Below are 20,488 nucleotides of genomic sequence, written 5' to 3'. Positions count from 1 at the left end.
GCGTAACGCCGGCCGGGGCTGCGCGTGCCTCGTTTCCCCCACCGGTGACGGAGCAAGACGCCGGAGACCGCGGCCGCTCCCCCCAACCCCTTACCTTTGGCCAGCGCCACGGTGGAGTTCTCGGTGTCGATGGTGTACAGGATCCCCTCATAGCGGATCTCGGCCTTAGAGATTAGGCTGATTTTGCTGCCGATGTAGGGCGTCCCCCCGCTCATGGCGCCAACTCCCCGGTCAGGGACCCCCCCCCCTTGCCGCACGCTCCTGAGACCGGCCTCGGACGGCTAAGCGAACCCTCTCGCAGTCCGAGCGAGCACGCCACTCCCCTAGGCGTACGCGCAACCGCGGGTGGACCCCTCAGCAACCGCTTCCCCCCCACGCAGGCCCCTCAACACAAACACCGTCGAAGCCACTCAGAAGCTGCCAACATGGCCGCCGCCTTCATCTTCCCTCAGACTTAGTACCGCCCCCTCTCCCAGGCCGCGAAATGGATGCCGGGAACAGAGACGATCTCGCGATAGCCGCGGCTTCGCAGATGGGGGCGACAATTAGAAGGGAGAAGCTGGAGCTGAGAAAAGGGCTGAAGTGGGATAGAGAGGATGGGATTCATTGGGAGCTTTTTTTTTGCACGTCCTGCGCTAATAAACCTACAGTCTGCGGCGCATGAGAATATGCATACGTCTTTCTGTGTATCCATTGCTTCTGTCCTCGTTTCTCTCCCCCCTGCATATGCTGCATGGCACTTTGTTTGTCGGGCCTTGAATGACATCATTTGCACTTTCATTTCACTTGCATCACTCCTGAGTGTGTTTGTCTGCCTCAGTGGAGGCATGTCACGCTTTGGCTTTTAGCCCAGGTCTTGTTTTACTTTAGTTTTAATCTATTTCTAAAGGGGTGTCTGCATACTGTTTCTGTACTGTCTTAACAATATTAGTTTAGATGCAGAAACAAAAGACAGGACTATGCAGCACTTTAAAGACTAACAAGATGGTTTATTAGATGATGAGCTTTCATGGGTCAGACCCACTTCCTCAATTGCAGATACAATTCATTAGTCTGGATGCAGCTATCCTGATATAAACATGTCTGCTCCTTTCTGATATAAAATATCTCAAAATCTCTCTCCTCCCTTGGGAATGCACACCCATTAACTTTTTATAAAGGCCTCCTGACCCTGCAAACAGCTATGTGCATAAAGTTAATGGGACTGTTAGACTGGCATTGAACTTTGGTTGACGTCACAAGATCTATCAGAGTGGAGCTCACCTTATATATCTATTTGGTATGAATTGAAAAAAAAAACCTCCCCCCCCAAAAACGTACAAAACACAAAAGGAATGGTTAGTCTGGTAGGTGAAGTCTTGTGTCCCATTAAAGAGAAAATTGATATGCTTACTTGAACTTTAGAAAAGGGTTTTTTTTATACCCTTCCAAAGAGAAAAATAAGGCTATGTCTACACTGCAGGCTTCTTGCGCAAAAGATTATGGTGCCTGTCTACACTGGCCCTCTTGCATAAGTATTCTTGCGCAAGAGGGCTTATCCCTGAACGGGAGCGTCAAAGTATTTGTGCAAGAAGCACTGAATTCTTACATTAGAATGTCAGTGCTCTTGCGCAAATTCAAGCGGCCGGTGTAGACAGCTGGCAAGTCTAGACGCACCCATAGGGTTTTCTTGCACAAGAAACCCGTTACCTCTGAAACCGCACGAGCTCTCGCACAAGAGGGCTTATTGCTCATGGGGAGAGGAATAACTCTTGTGCAAGAGTTACGACGCTTTACTGTAAATTTACTTACGCAAGAACATGCATGTAGTGTAGACATTCTGCAAGCTTTTGTGCAAGAATAGCTTTTCTTGCACAAGAAGCCTGCAGTGCAGACATAGCCTAGCTTTTCAACCTAATCACACTTACTTTGTTCCTTGACTTGGAGCAGAAATGGAGGGGAGAAGAAGGTGTCTTTAAGGAACATTTGCACTTCCTCTACTTTCTGAGCCTTTCCCACCCCAAAGGGGGAGGCTGCATTAAAGCTATCTTAACCTTCATGCTCCACTTCTTAAGTCCCTCTTTGAAATAGCTGTACTGGAGTGTGCTCTAGCCATATCCTCCTTTTGTACCCCTGACATGTCCCCTGGCCCATCCATAAGGGCTCAAGTAGAATTAGTTGTCCAGTTCTATGATAGCTAAAAAGGCCTCCTTTTAGCTGTCATAGCTATCCTACAGTTAACTGGTTACCCATTCACATCCCTAAAATCAAGTCTGCGTTTACACCAGTGGAGAAGCAGTTCATAAACAATAAAATATGGCTTTTTAAAGGTATTTTCATTCCATTCATTCAAGAATAACATTCGGTACAATTTTTTTCGAACAGTAGTAGAGTGCATACTAAAATGACATTGAATTTGTCAGTTGGGGATCACTACATATATCAGTCTAATTAAAAAAGGTGTGTCAAATTTATTCGGTTGAGAAGGCTGAATTACATTTTTAACAAAGGCTTGTGGACAAGGATATGCTATCCTTGAACTACAACAGAACTCCTTCTAACATTGGGGAAGTTTAAATAAATATAAGGGTTGAACACTGGCCTTTAAGTAATAAATGCACTTTTAATTTTCACTGTTTATTTTGTTAAAGTTAAAATGACTGTTATTTCTATCTTCTTTGCTATCTTCCTTTATCCCTCTTTTCCCCTGAAGCACCTTCTAATTCCCACCCCCCATTCCCACCCTGTTTGCAATTTCATTTGCTACAGTCATAAACAATTAAATTGTTAACATTGACAATTGAAGTTAATTATTATGTAGAATCAACTGTAGTAATCTCTAGGGGCCTCAAACAAGCCAGGCCCCATTAACCTTGGATGCATACAAAGAAAATGGGTACCTGTCTCAAAATTCTTGTATTCTAAAAGACACAACATAACGGATGGATGAGAAAAACAAGTGGATTAAGGTGAGGCATGGGAGATGGGGTAACAATAATGAAGTTTCTTTTTCTCTTATTTAAAACTTCTCTCTCAGAAGTTGGCTATGAGGAAGAAGCAGCTTTCCAATTAATTGGCCCCAAATCCTGCTGGGTGGTATTACAGAAAGACAGTAATGTATTAACCCACAGATTACCATTCTTAGTTATCCCAAATATTACCCCCTTGAATTGATTTCATATTATCCTCTTAGCATGCTCCCTTTTGTGTTCTCACACTTCTCTGGAAAAAGATGCAGTGAGTTCCCTTGTCCCTGAGTTCTTTCCACTGTCAGATGGATCTTCCCCTTGCACATCAGGAGACTAGGGTCTAGCAGACACCACGTTGCCCTAACTACACTCTCATAAGCTCTGTGCCTCTTGTGGAGGTAGAATTATTACCTCAGTGTAATAAGGCACTTACATCATGAGATTGACATAACTGGTTTACGTGGGCCTGGCTCTATAATGTAGACCTGGTACTTTGTTCAGGGCCATGAGGTGGTGACTCTAGAACTACAAGCCCAGCTCGGAGCAGAAGCAAGCCCCAGCTGTTGGGATGACACTATGGAGTGATGCAGTAATCTGCAGATGGAGAGTACAATCCTAATGATCAGATTCTGCCCAACCTACAGGTAAACCTCCCAGGGCACGTCTACACTCAAAGGAGTTATTTTGAAATAACTCCCCTTATTTCGAAATAACAAGCGGAGTCCACACTACCTGTTATTTCGAAATAATAACTCCTGCTTGTGAAGCAGAATAAGCTTATTTTAAAACAGTTATTTTGGGAGTTAGTTCAAAATAACCTGGCATTGTAGACATAGCCCCTATGACCCATCAAAAAGAGTAGCACCCACTATTCTCAGGAGCAAAGAGAAATCCCGTGGCAACTTAAAGACTAACAGAGATATGAGGACATTAGCTTTTGTGAGCAAACCCAAATAAATCTGTTAGTATTTAAAGTGCCAGGGGGCTCCTGTTTTGCAGATACAGACATGGCTACCCCTCTGAGACTTGTCACCATGCAAGCAAGGCACTGGTCCCCTACTGAAGAACTAACCATGCCCCACGCTGCTTAGCGTTTGATAGCAGAGGAGATAGGGCATTCTGAGGGTAAGCGCAGCGAGAGCGGGACGAGCCCCAGGCTACAGCACAAAGCGCTGGCACTCTGCCCTCGCGCCCCCACCCCCGCCACGCTTGGCCTCACTCAGTGAGACTGGAGAAGGCGGCGGCCTCCCAGAATGCCTCGCGCGCGGCGGAAGCCGGGCGCGCCTGTGCGCTGAGCGGCCGGCTCCCAGCTTGGCGCAAGATGGCGGCGGGCGCCTCGGACCCTCTGGAAGAGATGCTGCTCTTCTCCGAAGAGGTGGACGAGAAGGCGGTCAGCGACCTGGTGGGCTCCCTGGAATCGCAGCTGGCCTGCGGGCGGGCCTCCACCGAGGAGGCTCGTCCTAACAGCAGCCCCGCATCCCACCAGCAGCAAGAGCACCCGGGGAGCCTGGTGGGGGGCGGCAGCCCTGTCCAGCAACAGCAGCAAGGGCATCCTGCGCCTCCTCCTCTCCCCGGGGCAGGGGAGGCTGCCAGGTGCCCAAGTGCCGTGGGCAGCCCCAGTCCAGTCCAGGGGGCGCCCCCTGCCCTGTCCGCCCCCGGAGTGGCGGCCGGGAGGGGAGCGAGTGTAAACAGTAGTAGCATGCAGCAATCACATGGAGCAGCTCCTCGCAGCAGCAACAGCCCCCCGAGTGCACCTGCTGCCCCTGTCCCACTGCAAGCCGCAGCCCCACCTCCGCCTGCAGGCGCCCCAGCCCAGCCTGTCAACAACCATGTGGATGCCAGTGCTGCTCCTGCTGCTGGCAGCGGTGCCCGGGAAGTGGAGAGTCACAGCCCGGGGTATAGTCCTTCTGCAGCAGCGGCTGGTGTGAACAACGTGTTGCTGCTTAACTCCGAGGCCGCCACTGCTGGGGGGTCGCCTGGGGTTGCCGATGCTGTCACTCTAGCGGCCGCAGCAAGTGGGGTTGCAAAGGCGGTAGTGCTGGGTGGTACAGCTGCTGCTCCTCCTCTTGCTCCTCTCCCTCTTCTCCAGAGACCTGCTCTGCATACCGTTCCTCCCGCGGCACTCAGTGGGAATGGCACTGCCTCCAGCACTGCTGTGCTTGTCACTCAGAGTCTAAAGGCTGGTTGTGCCCCAGCATCAGTAACACAGGTTGTCAACCATCAGAACCCGGCTGTCAGCCACTGCAAACCAGATTCCTCCACAGCACAGACAAAACTCCTCACACACAGTTCTGCAGTAAATACACTCTGTAACTCTGGCAGTTCTGTTTCTACAATGAACGTTGTCACCCATCCAGCCCAAAGTCCAGTAGCAAGCTGTGCCCCTGTAGTGTCCAGCACAGTCACTCTCAATGCTGTATCTAAACCTACAGTAAATATTATAGGGCCACCAGGCTCTGCTGTTGGTGTAGCCAAATCTGCTACCGGTGTACCTGTCGTCTCTGCAGTCCCCCAGTCGCTGTCACCCAGGCCTGCAGTGGGCATTGCTCAGAGAATAGTTGCACCACAATTGATTGTTAGACCGCCTCAGCAGACTACAATCCAGTTGCCTCCAGGTTTTACTATACCACCTGGTAAGTGGAAATACAATTACAGGCTTGTTAATCTTTGCTAAGTCATTTTCCTCACTGATATTTCAAAGTTGTGGCTGTGCTACAAATCAAATACAGAATTATCAAATAAACGTGTGGTACACCAGTAATCTCATGTTTTTAAAATTAGTTCTGTTCTAATAAATATATTGGTATTATTAAAATACTTAATTTAAAAATATGTGGTGGCTAATTAAAATAATGTGATCATTGGAGAATTATTTGCTTTGTTAAAGGAAAATACTAATCATGCTAAGTTATTTTAAAATTGTGCAGTAAAATTAAAACTTTATTTTAGAAGTTGCTGATTTTTAGATAGGCATAATGCTTTAAATTTTGTTAATTTTTTTTTATTTCTGCTGACACTAGGTAGTGTTCTCCTTATTCAAGCAGTGTCTGTCCTGATTGGCTAATTGAATTGATCTAATATTTAACTAGATTAATCTAATCTTTCAACATCAGTACATATATTGTGATGTTCACCATAGTATCTGAGTGTCTCCCCACACCAATCAGATTCACCTCTGATTCTAAAATAACAAATTTCACACCATTCCCTCATAATGACTGTTTCTTAATTATTCAGTCTTAATTACTCAGAGATCAGGGGGTAATATTATCTGGTTTTGTTTTCTAAAAATGCTTATTCAGAAAGGCTAACCACAACCAAAACATTAATCACATATCTCCATGCCAACAATTCTTGGTTTAAATGACTATTTTACTTTCAGTCTAAAATTTTGAAGGGTATCTGATATTATCTTGCCATGCCGTAGTGCTAGAGTGCAAATCACATATAAGTTCTTTCCTGTGAAATTAGATGATTTATTCAGATGATGTTTAATTGTTTTTCTTATGCAAATAAAAAATCTCCATCCCTTAATGCTTGTTGTGCTCTTAAATTGTTTTTCTTGCCTCAGAATTCCTTAAAGTGTTTGACATCAGTGAAGCAAATGATGCTTATTGACTGGTATGCTTGCTGTGTACATAAAAATCTGTTTTTAGTGCAGTGTTCTAAGTAGTTGTGAAGTTGATCACAGTTTATGAAACCCTTGCCTTTTTTTTTTGGTAGAAAGCTACTGCATAGATCAGGCAAATTCATATGACTTTATGATCTCATTTTACTTGGAACAGATATCAAGTTGATTTTAGAAAGTAAAAGTAATATATTAGATGGTACATTAGCACACTTAGCTATTGTTTCCTATACTTAGGTGTATGTGTCATAATCGGCTTCTGAAATTGACGGTGTCATTGCTTTGGTCTATTGTTTGGTTGCTAGAAGAGGAAAATGATACTCTTGAAAACAAACATATTTTAGATTTCAGAATATAATGTTGAAAAGTTAGTAGTGTGCAAACTTATAAAGGTTTGTTTTTGCTCTATAAAACTGCTTTCTAGTGAATTAAAGTTACTTAATTTGAATATAAAAGTCAAACAGGCAAGTGTTCTTAGGGAATAAGCTAGAGAAAAAATGAAAATACCTGTAGTTTGACTGAAAAAGTAATGGACAGCTCATTACTGATTTTAAAATAATGCAGTTTTCAAAGAGGAAACTTGTGTTTAAAGTTGAAACTTTTAATAGTCTGTTTTTGAGTAGGTCTTCTTAAATTATATCACAAGCTTTTAATTTCAGCATTCTGTTCTAGCTGGCAATAGAGCTGAAATAATAACCCACAATATTAGATGCTACAGATTCTATGTGTTTTATAATCATAGGCCAATAAAACAATGTCCCGAACCTGAATTAATCACATTCATTTTAAAAGCAAATTGTCATATATATGAACATTTATATCCTCATAGCAGGAAATATTTCTATAACTTCATGAATAACAAATGTAAGCATGCATCACAATTACTTTGACTGCTCCATTTCAATATTTCATAATGAAAAATAAGTCCCACAATAGCACAACAAAAATGTGTATGGAAGAAACAAATTGTGATGTCCTAAAATAAACTCCTGTGAAACACGTTGCATAAAGCTGTAAGGTGTACATTTTCAGAAAAATGTATATGGATTTATGTACACTGTGTGGTGGCTGTATGAAAAAAAATGTCTAATTGCATGTTTTAACTTATCATTTGCATGTACAGTTAACACAATGATTCAATTAAATAGAATAATGGCGTGTTCAAATTACAGTAAAACTCCAATAGTCCGGCACTCCTGATAGTCCGGCATCAAAATGGCAAGAACCTAGTGAGTGACCTTCAGCCAAAAATGAGTCATAAGGTAACAGCGGCAGCAGGTGAACTGAGCAAAAAGGTAAAAAAGTCTTAAAAAAACTAAAACATTACAGTATACTGTATACAGTATGTACAATAAAAAGGGTTAAGAACACTTTATATACAGTATATAATGTATACAGTATATATATAACCAGTTTATAGTACCTCCTGATAGTCCGGCATATCTGATAATCCCGCACCATGTAGATCCCTTAGGTTCTGGATTGTCGGAAGTCTACTGTAATTTAAAATCTTATACAGTGTTGCTGTGGAAAAGACCTCACAATAAATAAGGAAAATCAAATATAGTGAAATTAATCGTTGATTTTTTTTTTATCAACATTAGGTAAAAGTCTGACTAAATTGACAGAGTGCTTTTAAATTGATGATTTTGTTATCTTTCAGCAGTAAATAATTGTGGAAAATACTCCATTTTTAGTTTTTCACCTGCTTTCGTAGTTTAGTCTGTATCTTCCTCTTTGAATTTCCTTACTTAGTTGTGTGAATTGTAGGGGTCAGACATAGCCCAACTACTTCAGAGCTGCTTCTCAGTTTGTTTTCATCTTGCCTAAGGAAGTTTAGCAAGTGTGTTTTAGATGTTTCCTCTTAAAGTTAATTCACACAAAGAGAAATTACAGTACTTACAAAGATTATACATGAGCTCAGAGTGGATATGTAGAATCAGATAAATAGAACTTTTAAATTATGTGATGCACCCATGTTATATTCCTTAAAAAAGTGAAATCCCTGAATATGCTTTTAACTTTACTCAGATAGATTGAGCATGTGCAAAGCAGTTGTGGCTCTGATTTGTTCTTATGATTTCTATAGTTTAATTTCTAACTCATGAAAATTAAATGTTTCAAATGGCTTGCAATTGCATATTGTATTATATTATTAACAATTTGTTAATTCAACTAGAACATAGCATTTTATTTGTTTACAAGCACATAGCAAAAAGGGTTATTTTCAAAACTAAAATTAGCTCATCAGGCTTGCAAAATTAGTGAATTTTTTATTTTTATCATCCTGCAACATAGGTACAGTTTGATTGATAGTGCTAAGTCAAAAATTGACAAGCTAATAAACTGAAAATGCAGCCAGTGCATTCGATTATGGCCAAGGATATGGCCTCTGCACCTTCAAAGACTTATGCTCATGCTTAGCTTTGTGCATTCAATGAGACTTTGTCTTCAGTGGGACTACTGGTTAGACAAACATCTGTCAGGGATGGTCTAGATCACTGTTTCTGAAAGTGTACCTCAAACACTTTCAGAAACACTTTAACTAGCTGCCATGATATGTTTATTTACTGGCGCCGTAGCCACGTAGCCTCATGGCTCCCATTGGCTCTGTTTTGTCCTTTGCAACCAAGGGGAGCTGTGGGAAGCAGTGGCCCACCCCATGCTGCTTCCCGCAGTTCCCCTTGGTTGCAAAGGATGAAATGGGGCCAATGGGAGCCACGAGACTCTGTGGCCGTGGCGCCGGTACATAAACAAATCAGGGCAGACAGTTCAAGTGTTTTTGAAAGTGTTTCTTCAGTACACTTTCAGAAACACTGGTCTAGATGGTGGTTGAGGACTGGACTTGATGACCTCTTGAGGTTCCTTCCAGTTCTAGATTCTGAGATACATTTAAACCCGGTGTAAGTCTTTGAAGGATTGGGGGCCTTAGTTTATAAAAATAAAATTATATAGGGTAGAGGAATTTCAACAGTTGACCAAGGCACGTGACGTGACGTGACGTGACGTGACGTGACGTGACGTGACGTGACGTGACGTGACGTGACGTGACGTGACGTGACGTGGGAGGGACAGAAGATGCTTACCTACTAGGGATGTGTTTGGTTAACCGTTTAAAAGTATATACTATGAGCCAGTTAACCTTTATGGTTACACAAAAGCACCTCCCCACTGGCTGTGGTACTGTATCAGAGGCAGCAGAGCAGGATGGAAGGTTGGGGGAACAGGCGGGAGTGGTAAGTGGTAACCAGAAGGCTGGGCTCAACTGGAGAAAGCCCCCTGCCTGCAGCGCAGAAGGGCTGTCTGGCTGGAGCAGGCTCCCCCCCGCCACCATGGGACCCCCGCCCTCCGCGGTTACCTGCTTAAACATATTGTTTAGCGGTTAACATTTTTAATGGATATTTACATCGTTAATATTGTCAGAAGTATCTCTGCCAGTAAGTCCCATTGCTGAATCAAGAGTTAAGAATGAAATGTAACCCCTTCTCCTCCCATGCTTTTTCATGGTGGAAACCTGATTAAATGGATTTTGTGTGTGGAAGTAGGTGAAGGTTGATGGAACATAATCTACTTTCCCAGAGTAGGGGGAAATTATGGGTTTGCAGCACAACACACATTTCTCCCCTCCATGTAGCCCAGGGTGGGCAGTAAAATGGCAGTGGTTCACCAGGGTTAGCCTCCACAGGTACTAGTGATCACAGCACCTGTGGGCTGCAGATCACTGTTCCCGGCCAATGAGAGTGTTGGGAAGTGGTGCACACCGGGATACACTTCCCACAGCTCCCGTTGGCTGGGAACAGCAATTTGCAGCAAACATGAGCTGCGATCAGCTGTATGTACAGAGATGCAAGTAAATATAGCAGTGGGGGGCCCGTCAGGAGTTAAACCTCGCGAACCAGATCCAGCCTGCGGCCTGGTATTTGCCCACCTTTGATATAGCCACTACTTATCCTGAAGATGCTGACTATCTGAGTTCTAAAAACACAATGCTAGCAGTTTTACACCCGTCAAAAGTCTTTTGACTTCTGTAACAAGAATCCTGTACTTGTTTTTATTGATTATCAACACACACATCAAACACAGGGCAGAAAAATCTTTAACCTAATTTCAGTACCCTCTGCTTTTTCATTGAAAACTATATGTTCTAATTTTTTAAAATGTAGTTTATTCTGTGACCTGTGATTTTTAAAATATTGATGAGAAAATTGAAGTGGGATGCAAGTAGGATAAATAAGGATCTTGGATTTATTTTGGACCATTGCTTTTGGATATTTAGATAACTATAGTGACCAAGAGACTCTCTAAAAAATATAAAATGTATTTACTTTATGTTGCTTGCCTTTTTTTTAATATGGACTTATCATAGTTATTAATGCCTGTTATTTGAGGATTGGATTACTGCTGAGTAGTTTACCTCATGCTGTGCTGGAAGACTAGTGGAACATGCCAGTTAGTGCAGAATGCAGCATCCTGGGTTTTTTTCCAGTGGTGTTTTGCCCCTAAGCCCTATTACATCTTTGCTCCAGAGATTGCAGTAGCTTCCAATTAGTTTTGTGAAGCAATTTAAGATTTTTGTTTGGAATTGTAATGCTGTTCATAATTTGTAAGATTGCTTTTCTCCTTGGCTGCGTCTAGACTGGCATGATTTTCTGCAAATACTTTTAATGGAAAAGTTTTTCCGTTAAAAGCATTTGCAGAAAAGAGCGTCTAGATTGGCATGGATGCTTTTGTGCAAAAAGTGCTTTTGTGCAAAAGCATCCGTGCCAATCTAGACACGGTTTTGCGCAAGAAAGCACCGGTGGCCATTTTCGCCATCGGGGCTTTTTTGCGCAAAACAGTTTTTACCTGTCTATACTGGCCCTCTTGCGCAAAAGCATTTGCGCAAGAGGACGTTTTCCCAAGTGGGAGCCTCAGTGTATTTGCGCAAGAACACTGACAATCATACCTTAGATTGTCAGTGTTCTTGCACAAATTAAAGCGGCCAATGTAGAAATCCAGCAAGTTTTTGCGCAAAAGCAACTGCTTTTGCACAAAATCTTGCCAGTCTAGACGCAGCCCTTGTGTTTTAGCTCAGCAGCTAACATGAATTTGGACACCCAAGGTGAGGTCATTGAGGCTCCGTGTGAGCACACTACTTCACCCACATATACATTGAAGGATTGGGAACTATATTTGTGTGTTTGGGGACTGGAGACGAGCTGTTCTTGGTGAAGGGTCCTTCAGTCTGGAATTTGATCCCTGCTTGAGATAACAGTGTAGTGTTTTATCTTCCTTGATTTTCAAAACATGTTACAGGATTCATTCTTTTATCTATGTTTTTTCTGATGAACTGTTAAATAAGGTTAGGGTGAGTTATTTTCTTTGCATGCCTTAATGACAGCTTAACACACATTTAATGGTGGTGTTTTTATTGATTCTGTTTTAATGTACTTAGTAGTTGATCGATGGTTGTATCTAGTAATTTAAAAAAAATAAAGAACTGCCACTTTTGTTGTCACATGGACACTTAGAATACTATTGACTCTGAGCATGCATTGCCACTATAAAAACCAAACTGTTTTACTCAGTATAGTTGTCTTTCTAGACAGTTTTCTGGGATCTCTGATAGCAACCATGGCCAAAAAGGTCTTTTCTATCTTTGGCTTGGCAAGAGTTCCATTATCTGTTTGATAGAGACTTTGCCATTGCCATCTTTTCTCCATTTAGGACAGATTTTGCAATGCATCCTCCACGGCAGTAATTGCAAAGGCTTTCTAATAATTCTAGCTGGATAACTGCTTCTCATATTCTGATCAAAATGGGCCAATGATAGTTTATTATGTCTGTGCTTTGCATATCCTGTAGATTTCCAATAACTTACTACAAAATCTTAAGTAAGTGGTCTCAAAACTTTTAAACCACAAGATCACTTTTTCAATTTAAGTGCAATGTAAGATCTACCTCAAACCCAAATACCCTTGTTCTTTCCCACCCCTTCTTTGAAGCCGTGCCCTTGCTCCACCCCTTCTCCAAGGCCTCACCCTGCTCACTCCATTCCCCCTTCCTTCCTCATCCTCACTCACTTTCACCAGGCTGGGGTAGGGAGTTGGGGTGCAGGCTCTGGTCTTAGGCCAAGTAGTTTGGAGTGTGGGAGGGGCTCCGGGCTTAGCCCAAGGTGGGGGATTGAGTTCCAGAAGGGGTTTCAGGGTGCAAGGTCTGGGAAGGAGTTTGGATGCAGGGGGGCTCATGTCTGGGGCAGGAGTTTGGGTATAGGAGGAGGTTCAGGGCTGGGTCAGGGGTTCAGGATGCAAGCTCTGGCTGGGCACCATTTAACTGAGATGGCTTCCGAGTGGTGGAGCAGTGGGGTTAAGGCAGGCTTACACCTGCCCTGGCCTTGCACCACTCCTGGATGCAGCTGGCATGTACAGCAATGGCTCCATGGCACCATGTGCTGCCCCTCAACTACAGGTACTGAGCCCTCAGCTTCTTCTGGCCACAGTTCCCCCTGCTTTGCCTTTCTCAGGGGCTGCAGGGACATGCCAGCCACTTCCAGGAGCAGCAGTTGGCCACAGGGAAAATTACTCTAGTTAGACATTTTAGAACTCACTACAGGCAGAGTTTCTGTGCCCCGGGCTTCCTGGAATCAGCCGCTGGATCAGTTTCAACAGCAGCTGAATCTGGACGCCTGGGACAGAGCAGCTGGGGCGCTACCGGGTAGGTCCCCGCAGCGCCGCACCTTGGCACTGCGGGGACCAACCCTGCAGCACCCCAGCTGCTCTATCCCAGGTGTCCCCAAGTCAGCTGCTGCTGAAACTGATCAGCCGCTGACTCCAGGAAGCCCGGGGCAGAGCAACTCTGCTTCGGGCTTCCTGAAGTCAGCTGCTGGTCAGTTTCAGCAGCGGCTGAATCAGGACGCCTGGGGCAGAGCAGTTGGGGTGCTGCCGGGTTGGTGACCAACCAGCAGCGCCCCAGCTGCTCTACTACAGGCGTCCGCGAGAAAAGCCTGGTCTGCTGGGGGGGGGGGGGGGGGGACGCACTAGCTGCGCCCCCCCCTTCCCCCAGCAGACCATGGAGACGCAGGTGGCGGGACCGCAACACGCCGCGGTCCCGCCGTCCGCATCCTCCGCGGCTTTGCTCCGTGTCTCCCTGGTCTGCTGGGGGGGACCCCCCCAGCAGTCCAGGGAGACGCAGAGCAAAGCTGCGGAGGACCCGGGTGGCGAGACCGTGGCGCGTCTGGGCTGTCCCGTAGCCTGCGTCTTCCGTGGCTTTGCTCTGCGTCTCCCTGGTCTGCTGGGGGAGACGTGGGAAAAGCTCCGTTCGTAAGTACGGATCCGACATAAGTCGGATCCACGTAACCCGGGGACTGCCTGTACTCAGGGAATTAAATTTAAGCATAAGAGAGAAATGAAAATTATGAAATGCACAGACCAGACAAAACTCAAACTAACACACTTTGCAAGCAGTAAAAGAAGTAACAACAACACAGTGTGTGAGAGTGACAGAGATTTGCATTGCCAAGCTCCCTCCATACCCTTCTCTCTGTGTGGAGATAGGGTACAGGAGTGGGAGGAGGAGGGACACCCTGACATCAGCACCCCTCTTTCTCCCTCCCACACTCTGCACAGCAAGCAGGAGGCTCCAGGGGGCAGCTCCAAGGCAGAGAGCAGGGGCAGCATGACAGTGAGTGAAGGGACAACTGAAGTGCCAGCACTTGACAGCTTCCCATCCGAACTGGTCAGGATCACCTGTCAGAGGCTCCAAGATCTACCAGTAGATCCCGATCTACAGGTTGGTGACCACTGTCTTAAGTCTTCTGGTGTCCAATATCCGCCGCTGCTTCCCTTTTTCTGTCCAGCTGATCTAGAAGACTTAAGCCAGGGTGAGGTTTGTTGTAACTGACCATTTTTGCTAGCAGGCCTTTATCTCGAGTTCATTACTGTCGGTTGAATACTGCTCACATTCGGAAAGTATTGGATGACATTTCTTTTTGTTGAGGCATTTAGGTAATTTCTAGCTTGTTTCCCCTGATACTTATAATGCTTATGAGGTCTTCCACATCTCTGTCCTATGGTGCATAAAGAGGTTGTTCTGTTTTGGTTCTTAATTAGCTCTATCTACTGTGCTCCCTGATTTTGTGGTTGTGACTGCCTTAAAATGAGTGTAAATATTTTAGTAAAATTGTCATGAATTAGCTTCAGAATACTCATACCAAATACTCTGAATTGCCGAACCCATTTTATAGAACTTGATTAGTTCTTTCTGATCTACTGCTGTCTCTATAATTACACCTCTAAATTTTGTAATTTTCTTATACACTCAGATAACCAATGGTTGGTTGCATTTGTACTATTCAAATATCATCTAAATTGTTGCTACAAGCTGTAATTTATATATTTTTTTCTGCTGCTAGTAACTACTTTCTGATTTTAGTATCTGATTTTATACTGTAATAAACATGTTAGGAATGATGTATGATGTATTAAGAAGGGAACATGTTAAGTTACTGCACATCAGTTCGATTCATAGTACTTACTATTATTTTGATCAATTTCATTAGGTATGGTCTTGGTGCGCACCGAAGCTGGACAGCTTGTAATGGTACCTCAGCAGGCTTTAGCCCAGGCTCAAGTTCAAGCTCAAATACAAACACAGGCCCAAGGTTCCACCAACATTTCACCCCGACTTTCAGTGCCCACAAGTGGTCCAGTTTTTCGTTTAACAACAACTCAGGTACTTTTTTCACACATTTTTCTTTATCATCTACCGTTTCTTCTATCATGTACATTATAAAGCTGGACTTGTTTGCAAATTTGTCCACAAACCTTTTTGTACTGAAAACAAGTTACAGAGGAGGGGAATATTGTACCTCACCTTTAGCCAAAGGCCGGATTAGTTGCAGGGGTCCAGGAAATTTCTCTATACATCTACCTTTCAGGAGTCCCACGTTATGGTGGGTACAACAAATCTCATAAAATAAGCTGCATCAAGCTTGGTCAGAACTTAGTTTGAAGATCTCCAAGGAGATCATACGTACTGATGATTTAGTAGGTGACTTACTTTCTTCTGAGTCAGTATTGATCAAAATCCTCAGTACAGGCAGTCCCCGAGTTACGCGGATCCGATTTAAGTCGGATCCGCACTTACGAACAGGGCTTTCTCGCCCCAGAGCTCGCAGGCAGTGGGACCACCCAGAGCGCAGCTCTCCCGCCACCTCGACCTCCGGGGCGAGAAAAGCTGCTCTGGGTGCCCCTGGTCTGCTGGGGACCGTCTCCAGCAGACCAGGGACACCTGGAGCAAAGCTGGGGAGGCGGAGGGGTCCCGCGCCTCTGAGGCTTTGCTCTGGCAAAGTCTCAGAGGCGCGGGACTCTGCCGCTGCTGCGGCTTTGCTCCCGTGTCCCTGGTCTGCTGGAGACGGTCCCTAGCAGACCAGAGGCACTGGGAGCAAAGCCACAGCGGCAGAGGGGTCCCGCGCCTCCCCGGCTTTGCCACAGCAAAGCCTCAGAGGCGCGGGACCCCTCCGCCTCCCCGGCTTTGCTCCGGGTGTCCCTGGTCTGCTGGGGACCGTCTCCAGCAGACCAGGGACACCGGGAGCAAAGCCGCGGAGCACGCGGGCAGCGGACAGCCCAGACGCGCCGCGGCTGTCCCGCTGCCGGCGTGCTCCGGGGCTTTGCTCCCCGTCTCCCTGGTCTGCTGGTCTCCAGCAGACCAGGGAGATGCAGAGCAAAGCCGCGGAGGACCCGGGCGGCGGGACCGTGGTGCGTCTCGGTCCCCCGCCTGCGTCTCCCTGGTCTGCTGGGGAGGGGGAGGCGCAGCTAGTACGCCCCCCCCCCAGCAGTCCAGGCTTTTCTCCGGACGCCTGTGGTAGAGCAGCTGGGGCGCTGCCGGTTGGTCCCGCAGCGCCGCTCTGGCTGCTCTGCCCCAGGCGTCCCCAGGTCAGCCGCTGCTGAAACTGACCAGCGCTGACTACAGGAAGCCCGAGGCAGAGTTGCTCTTCCCCGGGCTTCCTGGAATCAGCCGCTGATCAGTTTCAGCAGCAGCTGACTTGGGGATACCTGGGGTTCTTAAGTTGAATCTGTATGTAAGTCGGAACTGGCGTCCAGATTCAGCCTGTTGAAACTGATCAGAGGCTGAGTCCAGGAAGCCCGGAGCAGAGCAACTCTGCCTCGAGCTTCCTGTAGTCAGCCGTTTGTCAGTTTCAGCAGCGGCTGAATCTGGACGCCAGTTCCGACTTACATACAGATTCAATTTAAGAATAAACCTACAGTCCCTATCTTGTACGTAACCCGGGGACTGCCTGTATGTCATTTGGAAGCTTTGTGCTGTTAAGATTAATTTTTCAAATAAAACAAACAATACATGTCCTGCCCTCTTGTAATCATTAAATGGTGTTATACATATATTCAAGAGTAAGGGTGATGATTCACATGTTACATTAAGATTTCAAAATATTTTGCAGTGTTTGATGTTAAAACATTACAGTATGTCAACGCAGTGGTGGCTGCTAAGATTACTGTTAAGTTTCTGATGAGTGCTTTGAGACCCTTCTAGCTAAAAGAACCAAAACATATATTAATGCAAGCAATTATTATTAGACTAAGTGGTAGTGCTTTAGGGAGGTTGTTCAGTTGTGGCAACTTTGGCCTGTAAAGTTACAGATGAGTATTTCTGAGCATTATTACTGAACAATTTAGCCCTACTAATGCTCTTCTGATTTGTGGGGGGCAGAGTTCACATTGGTACTTATGAACACTACAAGTAACTGTAAGCTGGTTGTCCTAATCAACAGCATCCCCTTTGGTCAGAAGGAGTATTTCAGTCTTACCTTGATCTGGGAAGGCATCAAGTCACATCAAGTTAATTGAGTCTCTGTGCCAGTTCCATTCTGCTATAAAGGGTGTTAGTTTCAGTCCTGCTGGGGTATATGGCTTTCCCCTTTACCTGGTAGGGTCAGTTGATCCTGGTCCTCAGGGGGTCTGAAAAATACCTTGTTCTTAAGTCTCTGTTATGGGATTGGTAGGGAAACTCAGGCTCACCCACTCCACTGGGTTCCAGCTCTAGACCCTTAAACCAGGCTAGCCAAATCAGGTTTGAACCAGGTTCTCTTGTCTGGCAACATCAATGGTTCAGCATGTTTGTGTTCTCCAAGGTTGGACCATTCATGGGGAAAAGGTAGGGCCCCGCATTCATCAACTCCTTCTCTGCCTTCCCAGAGTGTCACAAATTCCTACTTTGCAACATCCAAGCTCAGGCAGGGGGAGGATCAGGAACAGTGGGCACAGCCTGATGACCATAGGGTTCTTCTGGCCCCTGGCTGCAGAATGCCCAGATTCTTCCCCCAAGTCCCCACCCCCAAACCCTATGCCTGCCCTGTCAGCTATACTGGAAACTGAGCACAGCTAGATGGCACTCCCTCCTGCCCACTGTGGGGGCTGTCCAGGTCCCACTGTGCCCCTCTTACATTCTTTCATGCTCCTCTAAGGAGGTATATGTCACAGTTTTGGGATGACTGCTGTAAATCCCTTCTCTGGACTGTTGTGTATGGGTAGCTTCTCACCATCTTGCTAGCAGGACTTTCATTCTCCGGCTTGTTTGTTCCTTTCGTAGCCGTCCTGTCTCCTGCTTCATAGTTTTATTTTTCTAGCTGCTGTGAGGCTGCCGGTCAGTGCTGGTTGGTGGTTAATGAGTATGTTATAAAATTGTATGTTTAGAAGTCTCCCATGTAAAGATACAGAGAAAATTGTTCACTTTTAATTCTCCAATTAAAAGTGAATTAACTTTTAATTAACAATCAGAGGAAGTTGAAAAAAGAGTCTTGTTAAGAGGACAGAAAACGTGTAGTGTAACCATTTGAGGAGAATGATTATGAGCATAAGTATGACAAGCTTGGTAAAGAAAGGTCTTTAGAATTATGTGGAATGCTGTGGGTGGAAGGTTGCAAAAAAGGCATTAGGAAAAAAACCCTCTGCTTTGTGACTTTGTGGGAGGCTCTTCTGAAACAGGCCTAAGTGCAATGTTACCACGGCTGCGTCGGATTTTCTCTGCTCAGTTTCCAGTATAGCTTTAGCCCAATCACTGCTTTGCTCTGCACCGCCTCCAGCCGCAGTTCCAATCCCAGCCCTGCCCTCATTCCCTCTCCAACCCTAGGCCAGCTCTGCCTTTAGCCCTAGCTCCTTCCACATGTGCAATTCAGCCCTCAGCTTGCCTTCAGCTCAAAATTCTCTGCTGAGCCAGCTGTTCAGTAATGGACAAAGGCCCAGACAGATTTAATTACTGGTACAAGTTGGATTTTCTGTGGATAGGATGTAGTACCGTATATTGAAGAGACATACAATAATTAGTGCAGAGGGTATCAAACTGTCTATGTAGTTGCTTTTTTAGCACTGGTGAAAAAGCTGTCATTTTATGAGATAGTTGTGGTCCATGCTAGTTTTCTGAGGCTTTCTTGAACAATTAAATTAAAAACAAACTCCTTTCTTTATATCGCTGCTTCATATTTGCCTATGCCAGATATTTTTTACTTTGGGTGCAAATACAAACCCACAGTATACACAAACTAATCAAATTTTGACTGATAATGCCAAAATTGGTTGAATATCAGATACAAGAGAAGAGAACCATCCTGCAAAAGAATCAGAGATTAGAGCTAAGGATGTACCTGTGTGGGGGGTGAGTCTCAAGCCCTTGGCCTCTGGCTGTGGAGGAAGGTACCTTATCCACTGTGCCACTGAAGGAGCCTCCAGCTTCTCTGTATTCTGGGCCCCTCTTAATCTGTCCTATGTCCCAAGGGTGCCAGGTGTGTCCTAAGGATGTAAAGGACTAGTCACTCCCCTCCCCTTGCTGCCTCTATCATATAGAGGCAGCAAGGGTGGAGAAGAGGGGAGCTGACTCCAGAGTCCCCAGCTGACCCCTGGCTCCCTGCTGCATTCCAGATTTGAAATGTACAAGAGTCCCTAGCAGGGACTGTGGTACATTTCAAAGAGGGAGTGCAGCCTGGAGTCTGGGACCAATGTGGGACGCTGAGCCCACCTGGGCTCTTGTGCATTTCGAAGTGGAAGTGCCCACATGGAGCCCGGAATCAGTGGGAATTCCCTGTGGTCCTGGGCTCCATGTGGCATTCCAACTGTGAAATGCACAAGAACCCCCGTTGGGGCTCTTGTATATTTCAAAGGTAGAACGCAGAAGTGCCTATCGACTAGTTAAGTAGTTGATGGAAATTGCATCGACTACTCGACTAGTAAATTAATTGCTATTTAACATCCCTAATACAAACACAATAATGGTTGACAATTGGGGATATAACCAAGGAGATACTCTTGCTATATGAAATGAGCGCTCTTTAATCTTGTCTATTTAATAGTCTTCTAATTTTAGTTTTTCATGTAGCTATAGTTGCTACAGAGAAGCGTGTAGGATCAAGATTGGGAGGAGAAATGTGCATAAGAGTATATTCTATTAAGAATTGTCTTCAGTAGAAAAAAATATTGAGAAGTATAGCTCTAATGGGCATAGAATCTTAGAAGACCTAAGATGATGATGGTTGGGTACACTGAAGGCTTACCGGCTGCACAGTGCACTGCCATTTAGGAGCTGGGAATTTGGGTCCCAAACTTATTCACAAATGTGATACACAACAAGAATTTGGAATCTGCTTGTGTGTTGCTCTCCTGTAACTGCTTTTGGCTGATTTGGAGCAGAATTGTTAATTTTGGAAGTACCTTAAATCATCTACTGCTGTGTTTTATACATTTAATACAAGTTATCACCTAGTATCAAGCTGTGGTGTGGGACCTTTGAGTGTGGTTGGGCAGTAACAAAAGAATTGTGAATAATGAATATCTTAGTGCAGGGGTGGGGAACGTTTTAGGGTCGAAGGTCACTCACCCACAGAAAAATCAGTTGGGGGCCACACACACAAACTCCTCAGTGATGTAGT

General features: G+C 45.2%; 2 protein-coding genes across 5 annotated transcripts in view; one reads left to right on the top strand and one right to left on the bottom strand.

Annotated features, from left to right (window-relative positions):
- Positions 1-466, bottom strand: part of LSM14A (LSM14A mRNA processing body assembly factor) — a 40,812-nt gene extending 40,346 nt beyond the window's left edge. For 2 of the 3 annotated variants that reach the window (XM_006130562.5, XM_006130563.5), the window contains exon 1: positions 95-465. In XM_006130562.5, coding sequence (XP_006130624.1) covers positions 95-215 — 121 coding nt within the window. In that variant the 5' untranslated portion in view covers positions 216-465. Of the gene's footprint in view, positions 1-94 lie in introns of all 3 variants that reach the window. The other variant, XM_075940087.2, reaches the window with a different exon arrangement.
- Positions 467-4,115: 3,649 nt separating this feature from the next.
- LOC102463045 (transcription initiation factor TFIID subunit 4-like) overlaps positions 4,116-20,488 on the top strand; it is a 274,416-nt gene continuing 258,043 nt past the window's right edge. The window contains exons 1-2 of one of the 2 annotated variants that reach the window (XM_075940091.2): positions 4,116-5,581; positions 15,113-15,285. In XM_075940091.2, coding sequence (XP_075796206.1) covers positions 4,270-5,581; positions 15,113-15,285 — 1,485 coding nt within the window. In that variant the 5' untranslated portion in view covers positions 4,116-4,269. The remainder of the gene's footprint in view (positions 5,582-15,112; positions 15,286-20,488) is intronic. The other variant, XM_075940090.2, reaches the window with a different exon arrangement.

The sequence above is a fragment of the Pelodiscus sinensis genome, chromosome 12, assembly GCF_052426305.1.
Source record: "Pelodiscus sinensis isolate ZL-2025 chromosome 12, ASM5242630v1, whole genome shotgun sequence".
NCBI classification, from domain to species: Eukaryota; Metazoa; Chordata; order Testudines; family Trionychidae; genus Pelodiscus; species Pelodiscus sinensis.
The sequence above is the reverse complement of the archived record's forward strand: the minus strand, read 5'-3'. Positions and strand labels throughout refer to the sequence as shown.